Source organism: Oncorhynchus nerka, linkage group LG3, assembly GCF_034236695.1.
Source record: "Oncorhynchus nerka isolate Pitt River linkage group LG3, Oner_Uvic_2.0, whole genome shotgun sequence".
Taxonomy (NCBI): Eukaryota; Metazoa; Chordata; class Actinopteri; order Salmoniformes; family Salmonidae; genus Oncorhynchus; species Oncorhynchus nerka.
In genome coordinates this window covers 45,378,591-45,399,599 of record NC_088398.1, presented here as the reverse complement: position 1 = coordinate 45,399,599, position 21,009 = coordinate 45,378,591, and the positions used below count along the sequence as shown (strand labels likewise).

The 21,009-nt window shown below is 41.6% G+C and overlaps 1 protein-coding gene across 4 annotated transcripts in view; it reads right to left on the bottom strand.

Moving 5' to 3' along the window:
• Window positions 1-21,009, bottom strand: part of myo3b (myosin IIIB) — a 107,215-nt gene that overhangs the window by 79,565 nt on the left and 6,641 nt on the right. For all 4 annotated transcript variants that reach the window (XM_029633478.2, XM_029633484.2, XM_029633487.2 and 1 more), the window contains 7 exons: window positions 20,212-20,395; window positions 18,110-18,244; window positions 16,473-16,577; window positions 16,111-16,210; window positions 15,286-15,362; window positions 14,439-14,584; window positions 5,892-5,957 (listed from right to left, as the gene is read on the bottom strand). In XM_029633478.2, the coding sequence (XP_029489338.1) occupies window positions 5,892-5,957; window positions 14,439-14,584; window positions 15,286-15,362; window positions 16,111-16,210; window positions 16,473-16,577; window positions 18,110-18,244; window positions 20,212-20,395 (813 nt within the window). The remainder of the gene's footprint in view (window positions 1-5,891; window positions 5,958-14,438; window positions 14,585-15,285; window positions 15,363-16,110; window positions 16,211-16,472; window positions 16,578-18,109; window positions 18,245-20,211; window positions 20,396-21,009) is intronic.

Sequence of the window (21,009 nt, the reverse complement as noted above, 5' to 3'; positions counted from 1 at the left end):
AACAATGCAGGCAGGCGAGAGATAAGAGAATAATACCAATCTGACTCCTGCTACCTAATCTAGGCTGAAATTCTGCTTGCTCTTTCTATCAGTTTTTATGCTCTGGAAATTCATTCATAGAATTAATTAGTGTCAGGACATTAAGCAGAGGCTGCAGCCATTAGCTGAGCTGTGCAGCCAGGATGCTAAACATCAGGCCACTTTGTTATAAAAGGCAGCTCTTTTGGCTGCACAGGGACAGACACTGGTGATGCATTTATTATCGAGAGCAATGACAGTAGTTACCTACCCACCCGCACACACACTGGTCTGGCTGAGAGCTGGAGAGTTCTCACAAACAGCCTGCCAGGCCTGATAACATTGTCCATGTTCCACACATTGTAGCCTGGTGGGCTTTGTTTGAGGAGATTATTTCAGATATCATACAATCCATTACCTTATACTCGTGAGAGAGAGCAAAAGATTTTAAAAAGCACCCAATAAAATGCATTGTATCTGAATATGGAAAATGGTCAAATAGAAGAGGATGCATTACTATAAGACAGGGATCATCGACTATTTACAGCTGCGGGTCGATGTTTTCTTGAGCGGATGGTCAGTGGGCCGGAAAATCATTACAAATCATTTGTAGACCGTAAATTGACGGAAAGCCCAAACAGATATAATATTTCACTAAAACATAATAATTTCAAACCTTGCTTACAATCTGGAACAGGTTTTCAAAATGTAAATCACTTGGAGCTGATTTGCTGGTGTTTTTACAGTGTTTTATGTCCCCCATCCCCCTTTCTTAATTTTTTGGCTCAGAAAACATGGCGAGGACAAATAAAATCGCCATCAGTTGTGGAACCTTACATTTTTTGGGACGAATCAAGTAAAGGTTGTATGAGCTGTGTTCTCCAAGAATTCGTTTTTTTAAGAGAAGCAATAAAGACGTCAGCATTCTCAATAAAGAAGGCAAAAAGGAAAACAATGAGGATCTTTAAAATAAACAAAAAGTATTCACACCTCTTGACTTTTTCAACATTTTGTTGTGTTCAGGGGTTGGAACCTGTTCAGGGAACAGAACCAAAAACCTATGTAATTTTTCAAGAAACAGAAACGGGAACGAAAGTAATCCGTACTTAGCCTCCCGAGTGGCGCAGTGGTCTAAAGGCCTCACTACAGATCCGGGTTCGATCCCGGGTTGTGTCGCAGCCTGCCGCGACTGGGAGACCCATGAGGCGGCGCACAATTGACCCAACGTCGTTCGGGTTAGGGGAGGGTTTGGCCGGCTGGGATGTCATGCACGAGCTCATGCATGTTGACTTCGGTCGCCAACTGTACGGGGTTTCCTCTGACACATTGGTGTGGCTGGCTTCCGGGTTAAGCGAGCAGTGTGTCAAGAAGCAGTGCGGCTTGGCGGGGTTGTGTTTCAGATGACGCATGGCTCTCGACCTTCACCTCTCCCGAGTCGGTACGGGAGTTGCAGTGATGGGACAAGACTGTAACTACCAATTGGATATGATGAAGGGGTAAAAAGTACCGTAAAATATCTATAAAGAAAGTGATCCATACTGTTCCAGAACAGAAACATTATTTTAAAAGCATGGGAACCGGTTAATAATATTATTTTACATTCCAGGCAACAAAGCCCTCATTCACTCTGTCACTCAGAAACGTATTCCAGTGTCTGCCTGCAAGCTGAAAATCTTTGCCAGTGTGTGTTTGTGTGTGTGTGTGTTTAGGCTACCTGCCCCTCCCCCTCAGAAGCATAGGCCTCTGTACTGACATTACAAGCGCGATTCAGAAGATAGGAAAAGATATTCCAAATTAGCTAGAGAAGAATGGGTTAACTTTTTCAATGCTAATTAAGAATATTAGGGATCGGCGTCCCCTCAACGGGACAGTTGTAAATCATGCAGCGCCTTGTGTCACCATCGCAGATTTTAGAGAAACAACAAATGTCTGTACAGATAAGTGTCTTATATCGGCTGAAAGCTTAAATTCTTGTTAACATAACTGCACTGTCCAATTTACAGTAGCTTTTACTGCAAAAAATGCCATGCTATTGTTTGTGTAGAGCTCCCAACAAAACACTTGTTTTTTACCGCGATAGGTTTGATAAATTCACCTCTGAAGGTGAAATGAAAATGAAATTTTCCTCTGATTTATCATACAAAGGGTTCCAGAGATGACATGAAGTGCCGTTTTGTTAGATAAAATCCATTTTCATATCCTAACAAAGGTCTATGTAGCATGCACAATCGATTTTGTATTTCCACTCGTTCAATTTGCAAAGAAAGGAATCTCTGAAAATCTAACCCTAAATGTTGTTTCAACCAGACAAATCACGTCTGTATGAATTCCTCAGAGATCCTAGAATGTAACCAGACTTCACTATATCATTAAGGGTGTAGTATATCCTATAGGACGCCATATTTGGTCAGAGAGCGACGCCTTCATGGCACACCGATGACGTGGGCAGTCTTCACTTGAACAACTCTAACTTTGTCAAATAAGCACCAATCGGAGTCAAACGAAGCTAGCTAGATAGCCAATGAGTTGGGCTTTACGGAAGTATCCGGAAACCATGTATCAGTCGCAAAATGTAGCTACTAACCTTGTGCGACAGCATGCCTTTTCCTTTTGGACAAAAATAAGAATATTCAGTTATGAATTTATGAAAACTGGTTGTTTTGCAAATCTTGAACTTATAATATGGCTACTAATACTGGAAAGCTAAGTCAAAGTCCAATTATACAGATTTGACGATATTCTTTCAGAAAAATTTAATATGAATTCAATTGTCTCCTTCCTTTGCCCAAATGTACCTGGGTGACTTCACACTAAATGTCATGTAGTTCGCTTATACTTCAAGTTATCCATCTGAAAAGTTGCACATATACTGCTGCCATCTTGTGGACACCATCGAAATTACAAGCAGAGTGATGGCTATAACTGGGACCTTTCTCTTGCATTTCAAAGATGGTGGTAGAAAAGAAACGGTTGTTTTTTTCTTTGTATTTTCTTCTACCAGATCTATTGTATTATATTCTCCTACATTAGATTCCCATTTCCACAACCTTCTAAGTGTTTCCTTTCAAATGGTACCAATAATATGTATATCTTTGCATCAGGGCCTGAGCTACAGGCAGTTAGATTTGGTATGTCATTTTAGGTGAACATTTAAAAAAAATGGGGCTATCCCTTAAGAATACTATAGGTCTAGTTATTAAGTTTCCCGATGTATTAACTACAAAAATGTAAGAGGTGTTTTCAATTCTGGTGCTGCTCTGCACACACAAGAGTGTTAGCAAGCTAGCTCAAAGGACATTCAAAGTTCCTCCATAGAAGCTGCTCATCGTAGGTATAATTATGTGGACATAGCTAATTCAGATAATGCATGTCATAACAAGATGCCCAGCACTTCAAGCCTCTTCCTCAACCCTCTCTTAGGTCATGGCTAGAAGGGATCCAGCTTTTGTCAAATGTAAGTCAAAACTACAAATTAATAAAAAATGAAAAGCTGAAATGTCTTAAGTTAACAAGTATTCAACCACTTTGTTATGGCAAGCCTAAATAAGTTCAGGAGTAAAAATATGCTTGACAAGTCACAATATTTGCATAGATTTTTGAATGACTATCTCATCTCTATACCCCACACATACAATTATCTGTAAGGTCCCTCAGTTGAGCAGTGAATTTCTAACACAGATTCAACCACAAAGACCAGGGAGGTTTTCTAATGCCTCGCAAAGAAGGGCACCTATGGAGGGGTAAAAATATTTTTTGAATCCCTTTGAGCATGGTGAAGTTATTAATAACACTCAGTTGTTGGAGAGAAAGGAAACAACTCCGGGATTTCTCCATGAGGCCAATGGTGACTTTAAAACACTTACAGAGTTTAATGGCTGTGATAGGAGAAAACAGAGGATAGATCAACAACATTGCAGTTAATCCACAATACTAATCTAAATGACAGAGTGAAAAGAAGTTAGCCTGTACAGAAGAAAAATATTAAAATATATGCATACTGTTTGCAACAAGGCACTAAAGAATTACTGTAAAAAAAAAAAAAAAAGCCTAAGCAATTCACTGTTTGTCCTGAATACAAAGTGTTATGTTTGGGGCAAATCCAATACAACACATTACTAAGTACCACTCTCCATATTTGCAAGCATAGTGGTTGCTGCATCATGTTGTCGGTATGCTTGGAATCGCTAATGGAATAGTGCTAAGTACAGGCAAAATCCTAGAGGAAAAGCTTTTTACTAGACACTGGGAGATGAATTCACCTTTCAGCAGGACAATAACTTAAAACAACAGGCCAAATCTACACTGGAGTTGCTTACCAAGAAGACAGTGAATGTTCCTGAGTGGCCAAGTTACAGTTTTGACTTAAATGTATGTGAAAATCTATGGCAAGACTTGAAAATGGTTGTCTAGCAATGATCAACAACCAATTTGACAGAGCTTGAAGAATTTTGAAAAGAATAATGGGAAAATGTTGCACAATCCCGGGGTGGAAAGCTCTTAGAGACTTACCCAGAATGACTCACAGCTGTAATCGCTGCCAAATGTGTTTCTACAAAGTATTGACTCAGGGGTGTGAACACTTATGCAAATGAGATATCTCTATTTAATTTTCAATACATTTGCAAATGTTTATAAAACACGCTTTCACTTTGTCATTATGGATGAGAGAAAAAATATATTTCATCCATTTTGGATTCAGGCTGTAACACCACAAAATGTGTAATAGGTCAAGGGGTATGAATACTTTCTGAATGCACTGTAAAATGAGAAATCAGCTACTCTAGGGTAACACAACAACACCAGCTATTTGTTACTGTTCATGTGGGCCTTGAACCATCTCCTCAGCTCTCCAAGCTTCATCAAATTATTAAATAACAAGCCACACAAAAAGGTACAACATCTTAAAGCAGGGCTTTCCTACATGCATTATGAAACAAGAAGGCCTGCATGATAGGCCTTATGACAGGGGATCCATTCCAAGCAGAGCTTTAACAATATTACACCGCGGGAGTGTACAGGTCATACAACTCTACATTGGACTCAGCTACACCTTCTAATCCATCTCTGACAGACCTGGTGCTATGATAAATGCACGACTAACACAAATAAATGAGTCTATTACCCCTAATGGTTATGGGTTCACAGCTGTGCTGTTTGATGTTTCCATTATTAATAATGAATTAATAACCACTGCCTTTCAATCTATTCCACCACTAATAATAACCCAACCCACAAATAACCCCAGAAGAAATAGATTTTTTTCTCTCTCATTTACTTGCACTGCATGGTAGATATTAAGGTTGTATATTCAGCGAGACTATTATGGGCCACTGTTGACATGATTTGTTTTCCACACTGGAGGGACTGATTACTTATCTTGTCCTAAAGATATAACTGATAAGTCAGTAGAATGAGTTTTTTCCTGTGACAGATTTACGCAAATGAAAACCGAGGAAATGCGAGGAAGAGAAAAGGGTTGATACAATCTATCTTAAAAAAAAGATCAATTTCTAGTCCTTTCCATTTCCAGTGATCAAAGGATGCCCAGAACCAAATGCGTAACCAGTGCATTCTGCCCCCTTGGCCAAATGGGAAAAGATTGAGGTCTCGCCATTGAAACCCATTCAAATAGGCTTGTGTTGTTTAAAAAGTAACAATGAATATATTTTGTTGTCATCACCATTAACCAACTGCATTAGAGCCAGTTGGTTGCAATCCCTTCAAAGAATAAATAAACACAAATAAACATGTATAGATCAATTCTCCCACTGGATTAGACCCAACAACTTCATTACTGTGTAAGTAAATGTAGAGGAAGACATTCATTTCAGCAGGAAGCAACTTCATTGTCATAGAAAGAGCAGGTTACTCACTGGGCAATGAAGTGACTGAAGCTTCTGCACCACTCCTCTGGGTTGCGTAACGTAGGGGAAGGGTTTCTGAAACGAACACACAACACAAAAATCATCATTCCTGGATATGCAGTTTTTTATTTATTTGTATTTTTTTTTACATTGAACTGAAATGTTTAAGGTTACTGATGGTGTTGTTGTCGGCCTAAACACGATAGTTCTCATGAGACTGGAGCGTCAGAATGGTTGGGTATAATCTGAGTGCTGAGTATAGTCAGTGAAAAATGATAACAGCTCCTCAACTGTCTGACAGGAAGCATCTGCCAGCAGGAGCCAAAATGATGGGAGCCAGTAATACCTCTGTCAGCACCATTTAAAGAGACCATCTATAACGAGGCAAGCACCTCAAGACTAGTTCAGTGGATGATATCGGGACGGAGCCATGGCAGTACCAAGGCTCAACAACAGGGCGTTGCCATTCTTCATGTTCAAAACATGCTCATCAAAGAAAATAAAGAAATAATGTAATGGGGAAGATAGTGATTAAAGTTGTGATTTTGTTCATACTGTCCATTTGGATAGGGTGCTTTTGTACACTTAAGCTTTCAAACTGAATTTTCAAAGTATCATCAACTCATTTCTAAAATGCAGCCAGCTTTGTACATCTAAGGCATGCAAAAAACAACCAAGAACAAATGGTTCTAATTTATATGATAAGGAAACATTATCAATAACAAAGCTTTATGCTACACACATATGGGAGCCTATTAAATGAGGAAATGTGTCATTATTCTCAGCACTAAGTCACGCACGTCTGTGATAGAGACTCAGAGTCAGACAGACAGTCCTTTCTGAAGTGCAGATCAAAGCCTAGTAATGGACTGCTTCAATGCAAAATATAATATGAGCCTGCAGCAATGCTCTTGCCTTGATGTTGTACCACTGCACTGCTTATATATTACAAAGTCAATACACCAGCACATTGGTGATAACACTGTCAAGTACCCTCATTGTGCTTAGAAAAATCTGGCATTTTTCTTTCCAGTATATATGGGAGCACTGACTCATTTTGTAAACACAATTGGCTTATTTAAATTTAGGTCGGGGCACTCCTTGTCCTGTCAAACGTGTGTCAAAGTGGATTGAGTCAAAATCAGTGGTTCTCAGCTCCACTTTTGAAGCCCTAAGTCTGCTACTAAGCTCAGAAAAAAGACAAAAAAGCATGCTCGTGAATATGATACTTTGTATGCAGAGCTCATAATTCTTCCCATTTACCTAATAGATATAAAAAACAGTCAGATAATTTCCATGAATCCTGACAGCCAATGTCATACAGTAGATATAGTTTTAGAGCATAGCAGGGATAATCAACTAGATTCAGCCACAGGCTGATTTTGTCTTGAGCGGATGTTCGGGGGGCCGGAACATGAATACAAATCATTTGTAGACTACAAATTGATCGCAAGAAGCCCAAACAGATATAATATTTGACTAAAACATAATCATTTCAAACATTGCTTATATTTGTATACAATCACATGTCTCACTATTACGTGTGGGCATACTGGGGAACAGATTTACAGACCCCCCCATAAAGAAATATAAATACATTTGGGGACCAGGGTGGTTTTATTTGTTTATAGGATGGCCGCCAGTTGGGGAACCCAGAGTACGCACAGTGCATCATCAAATAAAGACACTATCTGGCAGTGTTTGAACTTTGAGGGCCTAAAGAGCAGCACTACGGGAAACACGAGAAAGACTTCTTCTGTGGGCCAACCGCTCAAACTCCAGCTCATCTATCATCAGAGAGCACCGGCAGTTCTGTTGAGCACACATGAATGAACACGGAAAAGTGCTGCAACATTTTTCTCTACAGGATAGACTGTGAGGGTACATCAGTGTGCCTGCATGGAATAACTGCATAACAGACAGACATAGGCATTCTAAACACAACCAATTTCCTATCACCTCAGAGGTCGAAACAGGCAGATGTGTATTAGATTATGTTAAAAACAATAGGATATTGAACGAGGGAAAACAAGTAGTCAGTGCAATAGATTTTCTCTAAGATAGCTGTTGGATAATCACAAACAATCCAATATTATTTGAAAAATATATATATATAACTTTCCAGCCTGTGTTATATTACTGCTACATTTCTCAGAACAACCCGTGAGGAGTTTCCAGAACAAATGACCACACAAAGTTGAAAAATTATTGTGGCAAAGTAACTACATTCGTTTATAAACCATAGCGTGACTCTAAATCATTACAAGACATTTGAAAAATGACCACTGATCGTTTGTCATAAAAAGGTCCCACAGAGAGAGATACAAACAGTATCCAGCAATATTCTAAAACTTTGTCCACACTGCAGGCCTTAATGCTCAAATCAAGTTTGTTTTTCAAATCCGTTTTGGATTATTGACTGTCCAAACAGCAAGTTACAAGTGATGTGACCAAAACGGATTTATGAGTGTTCAGACAGCAGTCATTTGTTGACATGGCTATGCTAGTTGTAATGACGGGTGTGAGCAGTGGTGCAGGCTGATTAGTGGTGGTGCTCGTGCTTGGTATCACTCAAGAGGTTATGTAGCAAGCTAACGTAACAACAATGCCTGCCATGGACGTTTCCCAGTTTCTTTGAATGTTCAGAATCATAGTGTAAGAACACTTTTAAAGCCTCAAAGGATAAGATGTTCCAACTTCTTCCTGCAGGAAAAAGAACAGATTCGATTCAGATATGCAAAAAAAAATTGATATAATTCACTTCAAACTGCCAATGTGAACAAGGCTTTAGAGACTATGATGGATTGACCAGTTGACATATAGCCAATAGTAATCTTCCACATACAAAATGCCAAACAATTGTTGTGAAAAGTACGTACCAAAAGCTGTGTGAGTTTACTTTGAAATGAACGCGTCTCAATCTCAAAGACTCACAGTTTATAGAAAAGTAAGCATAAATCTTAACCACAACCCTAACCCCAGCCTTTCATGTGCATAAAAATCACCAAAATGTTACCAGGGTTGAATGTCAAGATTAAAATACAAGAATCACAGTTTACATTCTGATAAGACTTAAGTTTACATTTAACATTGAACCAAGGCCTGAATACTGTGCTGCTGATGGTCAGGTGTCAATTTCAAAATCGGACCCTTAATCAAATACATTCCAAAATGAATGAACAGTATTGGTAAAAGAAAACAGTAAAAATGGTAGCGATGTCTTTCAGTCTTGACTGTTCTGCTCTGTAACCTTTACATTACCTGTGGCTTTTGGCTGGGGTGTTGCTTCTTGCCAGAACACTGGTTGCCCTATGATTTCATTATCCTTTGTTGGCTCTGACAACCCATCATTTACACACATTATCTTCCTCACTTCACATCTCCCTTCAGACAGACACAAGCCCAGTTACATACAGTGAGCTCCAAAAGAATTGGGATAGTGACAGATTTTGTTGTTGTATGCTGTAAGTGCCGTAATCTCTAAACGGTTCGTGAGATATGGATGAAAATACCTTCAAATTAAAGCTGACAGTCCGCACTTTAACCTCATAGTCATTGTATCATCTCAAATCCAAAGTACTGGATTACAAAGCCAAAACAACAACAAACAATTTTACTGTCTCAATACTTTTGGAGTTCACTGTATTTTGCTAATATCCACTGGGATCTGGGCGAATAAACACAGCGTTGGACTTCTTTGCCAATTCCCTTTAACCTTCACAGGCTTTTTACGTACACATCTCCCTATGACTTTACACAGGACTTTACTCTGGGTTTGGCAAATACAGCATGGAGAATATTGGCTCAAGCAATTAACCTTTCCACATATTGAATATCTGAGAGCATCGTCTCAAGTTTCCGTAATTAATTCTGCAGTTAACCGTTTTACAGCTTTACCCTTTTACATGCTCCATTACCCACATTCATGATAACCATGGGCCCCACATATATGACATACTATAAAGCAGGCAAAATCACATCCAATCTTCTCATCATGATATGCTGTAGGCCATATAATCTGTTTCCCGTAGAGGAGGATCTGTGATTGGCTCTTGGAGATCTATGTATAACAGATTGTCTCCCGGGCCGGCCTTACTTTACTGTTAATAGTGATTTACAATGGTGTTGGAATCAATACAATTCTTTCTATGTGATGCTATCTGTGGAAAAGAGCAAGCAGCAGGTATGAATGGAGTGGAGGAGCAGAGCAGCTTCCCTGACAGCGATCTGAACTCCTCTCATCACTTCACACTGGTTCGCTGTGAAAGGGATACCATCTGTGCAAGTTCCCACCACAAATCTAAAGCTCTATCACGTGGCTTGCAGTAGTCCTGCCTGTGCTCAGCCCCAGTGTCAATGGCCCCAGAGGCCTGGCTACGTTAATGGTGCTGTTGTTTTATCTACACACTGAGTCCACACCCTAAGGCCACTCCATCTGCTGTATGACATGGAGATAATGTAGTACAGCGAAGGGCATAGTCCTGAGCCAGCCAAAAACACCAGAACCCTCTCAGATCTCAACCCAGGGTTCACATACTGCCAGCTACATCACAAAAGGATATACAGTTGAAGTCGGAAGTTTACATACACCATAGCCAATTACATTTAAACTCAAGTTTTTCACAATTCCTGACATTTAATCCTAGTAATAATTCCCTGTTTAAGGTAAGTTAGGATCACCACTTTAATGTCAGAATAATAGTAGAGAGAATGATTTATTTCAGCTTTTTTTCTTTCATTGCCTTTAAATTGCTTAACTTGGGTCAAACACTTTGGGTAGCCTCCCACAAGCTTCCCACAATAAGTTGGGTGAATTTTTGCCCATTCCTCCTGACAGAGCTAGTGTAACTGAGTCAGGTTTCTAGGCCTCCTTGCACGCACACGCTTTTTCAGTTCTGCCCACACATTTTCTATAGGAATGAGGTCAGGGCTTTGTGATGGCCACTCCAATACCTTGACTTTGTTGTCCTTAGGCCAATTTGACAACTTTAGAAGTATGCTTGGGGTCATTGTCCATTTGAAAGACACATTTGCGACCAAGCTTTAACTTCCTGACGGATATCTTGAGATGTTGCTTCAATATATTCACAATTTTCCCATCTCATGATGCCATCTATTTTGTGAAGTGCACCAGTTCCTCCTGCAGCAAAGCACCCCCACAACATGATGCTGCCACCCCCGTGCTTCGCGGTTGGGATGGTGTTCTTCGGGTTGCAAGCCTCCCCCTTTTTCCTCCAAACATAACGATGGTCATTATGGCCAAACAGTTCTATTTTTGCTTCATCAGACCAGTGGACACTTCTCCAAAAATATATTTTTCCCCATGTGCAGTTGCAAACCATAGTCTGCCTTTTTTATGACGGTTTTGGAGCAATGGCATCTTCCTTGCTGAGCGCCCTTTCAGGTTATGTCGATATAGGACTTGTTTTACTGTGGATATAGATACTTTTGTACCCGTTTCCTCCAGCATCTTCACAAGGTCCTTTGCTGTTGTTCTGGGATTGATTTTTACTTTTCGCACCAAAGCACGTTCATCTCTAGGAGACAGAATGCGTCTCCTTCCTGAGCGGTATGACGGCTGAGTGGTCCCATGGTGTTTATACTTGCGTACTGTACTATTGTTTGTACAAATGAGCGTGGTACCTTCACGCGTTTGGAAATTGCTACCAAGGATGAACCAGACTTGTTGATGTCTTGCCTGATTTCTTTTGATTTTCCCATGATGTCAAGGCACTGATTTTGAAGGTAGGCCTTTAAATACATCCACAGGTACACCTCCAATTGACTCAAATGATGTAAATTAGCCTATCAGGAGCTTCTAAAACCATGACATCATTTTCTGGAATTTTCCAAGCTGTTTAAAGGCACAGTCAACTTAGTGTATGTAAACTTCTGACCCACTGGAATTTTGATACAGTGAAATAATCTGTCTGTAAACAATTGTTGGAAAAAGTACTTGTGTCATGCACAAAGTAGATGTCCTAACCGACTTGCCAAAACTATAGTTTGTTAACAAGACATTTGTTGAGTGGTTGAAAAACAGGTTTTAATGACTCCAACCTAAGTGTAAGTAAACATCCGACTTCAACTGTAGGTGAAGCCAGACAGAAGCATCAACTAGATTTAGATGGTGACACTGAATATGCAGTTATTGCAATATTTCAAAAAACATCTGTTGTGTTTTCATAATGCTTATACCCAATATAGACCATGTTTGTCATGGTAATGTCCTACTCATAGGAATAATTTTTGGATTTACACAGCAGATTAATAAATACAGTGTGCCATTGAGTGGATTGTGAGATGAAAATACAAGAATGTGTGCAAAGACATACAATCTTATGTCATAAGGAATTATAAACTGAGTGGTTCGAGCCCTGAATGCTGATTGGCTTTATTTTATACCACGGGTATGACAAAACATTTATTTTTACTGCTCTAATTACGTTGGTAACCAGTTTATAAAAGCAATAAGGCACCTTGGGGGTTTGTGGTATATGGCCAACATACCACGGCTAAGGGCTGTATCCAGGCACTCTGCGTTGCGTCATGCATGAGAACAGCCCTTAGCCATGGTATATTGGCCATATACACCACACCCCCTCGAGCCTTATTGCTTAAATATAGCATGTTTTAGTGTCCGTGGGATTTTTTATAAAACCTATTATTCCCAAGGACAATACTGTATCAGGAGAAGCCACTGATTATGGCAATTTAAAGAGCAACTAAAGCATGATTGTAATACTCACAGGAAACAACAATTTAATCTACCTCATTACAATTATTAAATCGATCTCATTACAATCATTAAATCGACCTCGTTAATCTCATTAAAACCGACCTCATTACAATAATTAAATCCACCTAATTTTACAATAATTAAATATACCGCATCACAATCATTAAATCTACCTCATTACAATAATTAAGAGTACCTCATTACAATCATTAACTCTGCCTCATTACAATCATTAAATCTACCTCAATACAATCCTTGAATCTACCTCAATAAAATCATTAAAGCAATATATTGTGTATCACTATCATTTCTGTGCTCAAAGTGCAGAATAAAAGTGTAACACACAGGTACACCATTTTGTAACACATGTCCTCTGTTTCAAAAAGAACGCACATACAACAGACAGACACTGTCAGACAACCTTCCCTTATTAGTTTGACTGCCTTGTTGCATTGATGGGAAAATATATTTGAGACAGATGACATGTTAACAGAATCATTTCACGGTTCAGTGTGCCCGCACTGTGATTTATCCTGGCGCCGCCCAGCCAAAGGTCCTAATTCAAAAGATTTATGGGCCAGGGCCAAATATCTATTTTGATTTTGAAAAAGAATCCCCAGTCTTAACAATGGTAGATTGCTGCACGTGTCTAACTCTATTCATATTCCAAATCTCTCACAAAGTCAAATTATTTCATTAAAAGGTGATAAAGAAAAATGGATGAATGATAACAGAAGAGAACTGTACATGCCCTTCCATTGTTTATCACAACCTCTAGTGAATGTCATCTAAGGGCAATTCAAGTCATTCACACAGAATGCAAAACCTGCTCTGGTACTGTATCAATAGCTGCATCTACTTTAGATGCTGTCTGCTGTTTTCATCCTTCTACCAAAACAGGCCAATCACCAACTCAGCACAATACAGAATTTAGGTGTACATCCCACTGAAAAGGTTCCATCCTATCAAATCAGATGACTGAATGCATGCTTCCCCACAGACCCAGTAGAGTGTTATTCCAGGCTCTGTGATTCGGGAGCGTTCGTTTGACCAGGACAGCTTCCTCTGAGCCTGTAATTGCTGTGACCTGTTTTACCTTTCACTTCGAGTTTGGTGTGATAAACCACTGCTGTGGTTCCCATAACTACTACAGCGACACGATGCATGCTTGTTTCTCACCAGGTTTGGTGGGGTGGAGATAACACCGTGATGGGTGGCTGGTGACAGCCTCATCTCAATGTGAATGGAGCTAATCACCAATGCAAATTGCAATCAGAAGGGCACATCCTCACCAAACTGAGAGATAATTGCATGATTGTGCCAATAGTAAAAGGTCAGCCACTTGTACCATCAGAGCTTTTAAATAATCATTCATCAGAAATTGTGAACACATCAGAGGAGAGTTTTTAGATTAAATAACATATTTAAGGGTAAGGCCAAATGTTGTTCCATTAACTCTTGATCAGTTCTGATCAGTTTATCATTCTGCAATTTTCAATTGAGTTTACAATCTAGCCTTGTAGCTTGGAAACACGGATTGTAGAAGGCTAATTAATTCCCTGATTTAATTCATTTATACCAGGTCTATCCTGCATTTCATGACCATACAAAATGACATTAAGAATCTTTTCAATTTCTTGACATATTTGGCATTTCATAATTTTTCAGAGAAAGGGCTCTGTGACGATCCACTCTTAAATTCAGTTTACCATTGTCCTCCAGCCAAAATCAAAAGCTTCTTACGAGAGCGCAACTGCTGCTGCGTGTCTGGTCTGCCCCAGCTAGGCATGTGCAGAGGGAGCCCTCTAGTGCCTTACCGTGGGATCTTGAAGAGGGCTTTGACGGGGTGCATCTCGGACAATGGGGGGTCTCCATCAGCCAGCTCTATGGCTGTGATGCCCAGTGACCACACGTCACAGCGGGCGTCATACGTGGAGTCATACTGCTGCTCACAGGCGATGACCTGGGACGACACAGGCAGGACAAGCATGACACAAGCAGATGGGACACATCTCATGCAAGTTGCTGCCATGTTTCTTACTGTCCATGATGATATGACGGTAATGTCTTTACAACAGCGAGGTACTGACTTCATTATGGCCACTTTCATTTTTGTGGAGCTGAAATCCGATGAGTTTTGGGCAACAATGCAGAAGACGATAAAGTCATTTTATAATTGCCTGTGTTTGAAAAACACATCGTAATGTTGATTTAAAAAGGGTACAGTTAAATTCATTCATCAGATAATGTGCGTTGCAACTAGTATTGCGCCTCCCTTCCCTCGCCGTCAAAAATCATTACTGAGACCAAAATGAACAGCCTCCTTTATTCTAATTGCCCCTGAGGACCCCTCCTACCAGCCCAATCATCATGCCTCATTTCTGCCAAACAGTAAGCTGGGGCAGCAGACTTCCAGCTATTAACCTTGGGGCGACCTCAAGAGCAGGGCGCGTGGAGGGGAATGCACAATGACAAGGGGGTGTTACATATTAAACAGCCTCAGCAGAGTACATAGTCACTCGTCTATCTCGCTCTACAGTCCACATAGCACATCTAATACAACTCAATGGTGTCATCATGTAGGATATTTTGGCGCTTAGTATTCTCATGTAATTGCAAGCAAAGTGGTTTAGTTGGGCATGTAAAAAAAAAAGAAAGGCTAACCTCAGGTGCCATCCAAAAGGGAGTGCCAACGGATGTGTTTCTCCTCAAACGTGCACTCGTCAGCTGAGCAGAGACACCTGGATAGAATTCAAGCTAATGAATAAATCACCTCATTCTCGGAGCATCGGTGTTTGGTGCAAAATAAGATTGTTTGTGTTATACCACATTACAGCCCGTAATAATGACATATTCACAGTTGTTTAATATGCTGTAATGTGCATATTACACAATTGTGAATTACAGAGGGGAAGTGTGTGTGAATCAATCAATAGCAATATGGCATATCATTTGGTGGGGCAACCTGCCATACCAACATAAATTGGCAATAATAATTTCAAATTAAGTGGGACAGATTTTTATCAGCAGGAGTCCACTTCATTCCCAACACACAAGGACATAAACATGCCCGGGGCAACTCAGAGTCATTTGCTAGAACAGCTTTCTTTTTATATGCAAAGGATCAAATAATGCAATTTAAATTAGCAATAATAGCCTTAGGTTAAGCTATGGTCCATGAAATACCAAGATGTTACATAGGGTAGAGGGGGAAGCAAGATGTGGACCGCATCGAAGCATTGATCTCCACATGCTCGTATTCATCTTATACTCTTTACCAATAATATCACAGGCTTTTTTGTGGACAAAAAAAAACATGGATTAACTTCCAACTATTAATGATAAGTCATCTGTTAAACAAAGACCCAGACAGAAGAAACAGAGCCAACAAACAACTTCCCAGAGCCTCCCTGTAATATGCATGTATCTCTTTCTACAAGCCATCAATTAGCCAAAGTGCACCCACAACAGGATAACAAAAGCCATTACCAAAGTCAACAAGTTTGACCCCTCCCTCGGTGGTCAGAAGGATGTTGTTTCCTTTGACGTCACGATGGATAATCCGGTTGTTGTGTAAATGCTGGAGACCCTGGCAGGCGTAAGGAGGAAAGCAAAGGGGGGCTTAATAAGCATCAGTAACCCCATTATCAACGGTTTGTGATTAGTACAATTTGAATGTGTTTCAAATAAAGCTGTCTACTGCCATGCATATCAAAGAGCTCCCCCTGGTGTTTAAAGGGATGGAAATCTATTACTCCCACACCCCGCCACCACCTGAGTCAATCCCCTGCCCACTGTGTGTGGATGCCACCCCCTTCCGTCATTAGGCGTTTTGCAGTTGGCCATCTCACCAAGAGGGCGCCGTATAAGATGTATGCGATAACGGGCTCCAGCAGTCGCTGGCCCCGCATGAGCAGGCCTTTGATGAGATCGGTGACTGAGCCCCCGTTGCACAGCTGTGTGAGAGAGAGAGAGACAGAGAGTGAGTGAGTGAGTGAGTGAGAGAGAGAGACAGAGAGAACAGTGGCTCCTCCATTACTCACTACTCTAGATTATGATTCATTACACAAGAGCCATCCCTCCCTCCCACACATACACAACTAGACTGGTGTCACGGCTCTTTCTTCCAGAGCTTTTAAAACATTTTTCCCAGTGTAGGAGGGTGACCTCCTCTCAGCTCTGCGATAGATTTCACTGCTGTGATATAAAGCAAACCTACTGTTTGTGATCCTTCTACTTCTCAAACAGACAACAGCTGTAAGACTACGTGATCATAGTGGAGGAGATGTAACACAGGAGAGAGATAAAGTGCAGCTACTTATATTGAGCTTACATTTACATTTACATTTAAGTCATTTAGCAGACGCTCTTATCCAGAGCGACTTACAAATTGGTGCGTTCACCTTAAGACATCCAGTGGAACAGCCACTTTACAATAGTGCATCTAAATCTTTTAAGGGGGTGAGAAGGATTACTTTATCCTATCCTAGGTATTCCTGAAAGAGGTGGGGTTTCAGGTGTCTCCGGAAGGTGGTGATTGACTCCGCTGTCCTGGCGTCGTGAGGGAGTTTGTTCCACCATTGGGGGGCCAGAGCAGCGAACAGTTTTGACTGGGCTGCGCGGGAACTGTACTTCCTCAGTGGTAGGGAGGCGAGCAGGCCAGAGGTGGATGAACGCAGTGCCCTTGTTTGGGTGTAGGGCCTGATCAGAGCCTGGAGGTACTGAGGTGCCGTTCCCCTCACAGCTCCGTAGGCAAGCACCATGGTCTTGTAGCGGATGCAAGCTTCAACTGGAAGCCAGTGGAGAGAGCGGAGGAGCGGGGTGACGTGAGAGAACTTGGGAAGGTTGAACACCAGACGGGCTGCGGCGTTCTGGATGAGTTGTAGGGGTTTAATGGCACAGGCAGGGAGCCCAGCCAACAGCGAGTTGCAGTAATCCAGACGGGAGATGACAAGTGCCTGGATTAGGACCTGCGCTGCTTCCTGTGTGAGGCAGGGTCGTACTCTGCGGATGTTGTAGAGCATGAACCTACAAGAACGGGCCACCGCCTTGATGTTAGTTGAGAACGACAGGGTGTTGTCCAGGATCACGCCAAGGTTCTTAGCGCTCTGGGAGGAGGACACAATGGAGTTGTCAACCGTGATGGCGAGATCATGGAATGGGCAGTCCTTCCCCGGGAGGAAGAGCAGCTCCGTCTTGCCGAGGTTCAGCTTGAGGTGGTGATCCGTCATCCACACTGATATGTCTGCCAGAAAAGCTCAAGCAAGCAGAAGAGCTCAAGCAGACTGTAATGTTTGACATGCAAACACCACTGGGTTATATTTCCTCCTGTGAAAAGTCATACAGTATGAGCACTTTAATGATTAACACTATATGTGTAGTGCTGAAGATGTAGAGATGTTATAGATATACAGTATTTGACAGGACTGTATAAAGCTGGGCAAAGTCTTACTTCATAAGCGAGACAGAATAACCCAGGGGATCTCACCTCTAGAACCAACCAGAGCTGTCCGCCTGAGAGGTCATCTGACTTGTAGAACATGCCGTAGAACTTGACCACGTTGGGGTGGTTGGACAAGGTCCTCAGGATGTTGTACTCGGCCTCAATCTCCTCATCGACATCCTTTGTCAAAGAGGACACATTTGCATCAGCGACACACCATTTTGACGGAGGATATTTGTCACAAGTCACACAACAAACTGTATTGACACTTCTGACATAAAAAAAGGATGTTGAAATGAGATTATAAGGAAGCTAAAAACACCTTCAATCAGAGCCCGGAACCATTAAACACAGGGGAAACTAGTTCTTGGTCAGAAGTACCAGCTGAGCTTCTTCTAAATCAGTTTAAATCTCAGTGGAAGAGAAAGCGTCACAGAGGCAGAATTCCTCTTCCTGGATGTGTGAAATATACCGTCAGCGGTCTAATCAAGGAGAGGAATGAGCATGGAAGCAGCTGCATCTTCATAACCGGCCAGGCAGGGAGCTGCAGCAGGGGGCTAGCAAAGAGAGTCGCAAGAGGGATTGGAGCACCGACACAATCATAAACAAGCACTCAGCCCTGAATCTCACAAACACACAACATGGCGCAGCTGCAGGGCCCATGGCCCCAGGCATCTGCACCACGGACAGGTCTGGCAGCTAACTGCACATCACTAAGGTAGCGGCACATGCATAATGGGGAAGGTGGACACAGCGACTGGTTAGGACGACTGTGGAAAGCGGGTGTAGAAATGGAGTGAAAATAGGTGAAAAAGGAAACAGGTGGGAAGTGGCGTGTCTAGAACATTCTGAATGGGGGTGGCCAAGGTGGGGGTGGCCAAGGTGGGCCACAGGCGCAGTTTAGAGGGGGCCATAACATTTTGAACCTTAATCGATCAAATTGGTTTTTACAATATAATTATGATGGTTCAACGGCTGTAATGCTTCAGCTTAGGTTTGGTGCATTTCCCTGTTAAAATAAATCATAAATCAATTCCAAAAGTATTGATACAGTGTCTGCATGGAAGGTGTGTGCGAATTATACAGGGTCATTCGGGGGGTGGGGGGGGTCTCAATTCTTTCTACAGGACCTCCTATGAAAATGTTGAATGTGCTTTATAGTAAAGACATGGAATTTCACTGTACAAATGTATTACCTTTTCATTTGTCACGAACACAATGAGTCATGAAGTTTTCATCTGACTGTCAAACAAAATCACTTCAAAGTAGGTTTCTTGCGTACTTTTGTCTACTCCAAAATAGGTCCAGCATCTGAACAGGGCACTGTGCACCCGCCATTTGAATGGAAAGGTAAACTCTATTACAAACACCATAAGTTTAATGACATTCAGCCAAAAAAGTGGCGGCATCCCCAAAATGTTTTACAATAAAAAGAGAAAGGTAGAAATGTCTCCTTCGTGTCTATCCGTGTTTCATAATTTTCGCAAGAGGCTAATTCACAAGCGGCATAATTCGCAAGGGGCATAATTCACAAGAGGCTGAATCTATTTCACCAGAGAAAGCATCGGAGTGAGGCAAACATCGCCCCTCTGTCTTAGTATATGTAGGCCATGTATCTGATTTTGTCTGGCCAAAAAGAATATGACATATCCAGACAGCATCAGATACATGGGCTACACATACTAAGACATAGGGCTGTTTCGCTCGCTCGGATGCTTTCTCTGGTGAGATTGAGGAGTCTTGCTGTCAGTCAATATATTCACAGACGACCTATGAGATCTCAGAATTTCTGGGGGGCCACCGGGGTGGCCAATCAGATTTCAGTGGAGGGGTGTGGCCAGCCTGGGCCACCCCCTTGACACGCCACTATAGTTGGGGAATCTACTAGGGAACAGTAAACACAGGGACGGGTACAGGAGGAGGGGTAGGCAGGTACAGGGAAATAAGCAAAGAAACTTACTCCGTTTGTATGCCTGGTATACTGAGACAAGCCAAACAATAGTAAAGAAAATTTGTTTGGTTTAGTGTTGTCACAGGTCAGGGTTGACAATTCTAGGCGGGAGAGCACCTAAACTTGTTAGATCCATAGCAATTATGCTCCATGCACAAGGTGGCACATGCATTGATTGTCTTTTGCAATTACTTACATTGATTGGGTCCAGGACTTTGACTGCTGCCTGACTCCCATCCTTCCTGTTGTTCACTCTGTAGACTTTACCATAGGTTCCTTTACCGATGGTCTCCGCAATGTCCCAGTCACCCGATGGATCCGCCAGGCTCTCCAGACCGATCATACTGGCCTTGTAAGGGTATAGTCCATACAGCGATCTCCTACATTGAATAATAGAGATCCAAGAGAAATGCTTCATTCATGTACACACATTGGAACTAAATATGCATCCCTGACAACACTTTCCTCCTCTCTAGGGGAAGCTTTGCTAATCAAGGAAAGATGGCAGGCAATGTGTCACCATAGCTTTAAGCTTAGCTTCAAAACATCACGCATATGGCTTTAACCACACTGATGTGCATGTAACGCTCCACCAAAACACACTTTCTCACTAGCGATATATCAACAGCATAGATCCTAACAGCTTGCTATGTTATACAGTAGATTACTTCACCACTGCCTGTGCTCAATGACACATCTATTTGGCCATGGGAGGTGCTTAACAGATTTAAAACTGATGAAGAGAAAGCAAAATACAAACCATACGACGGTACTTACATCGGGACTGTTATTTTCTGCTGACTCATTAAGCCTTGGGCAGTGCTCACAAACGACTAAGGTGTTTCATAGTAAAACAAGACCCACACAGATGACGCTCGCTTATCCCCGGGAGGGGATGTAACAAGCAGCATTGCACTGGGACGCCGAATTAGCGCGCACAACAGGGACCCAGTCTATGCCGAAGAACACGCCACTAAGACCACTACAATCTCTT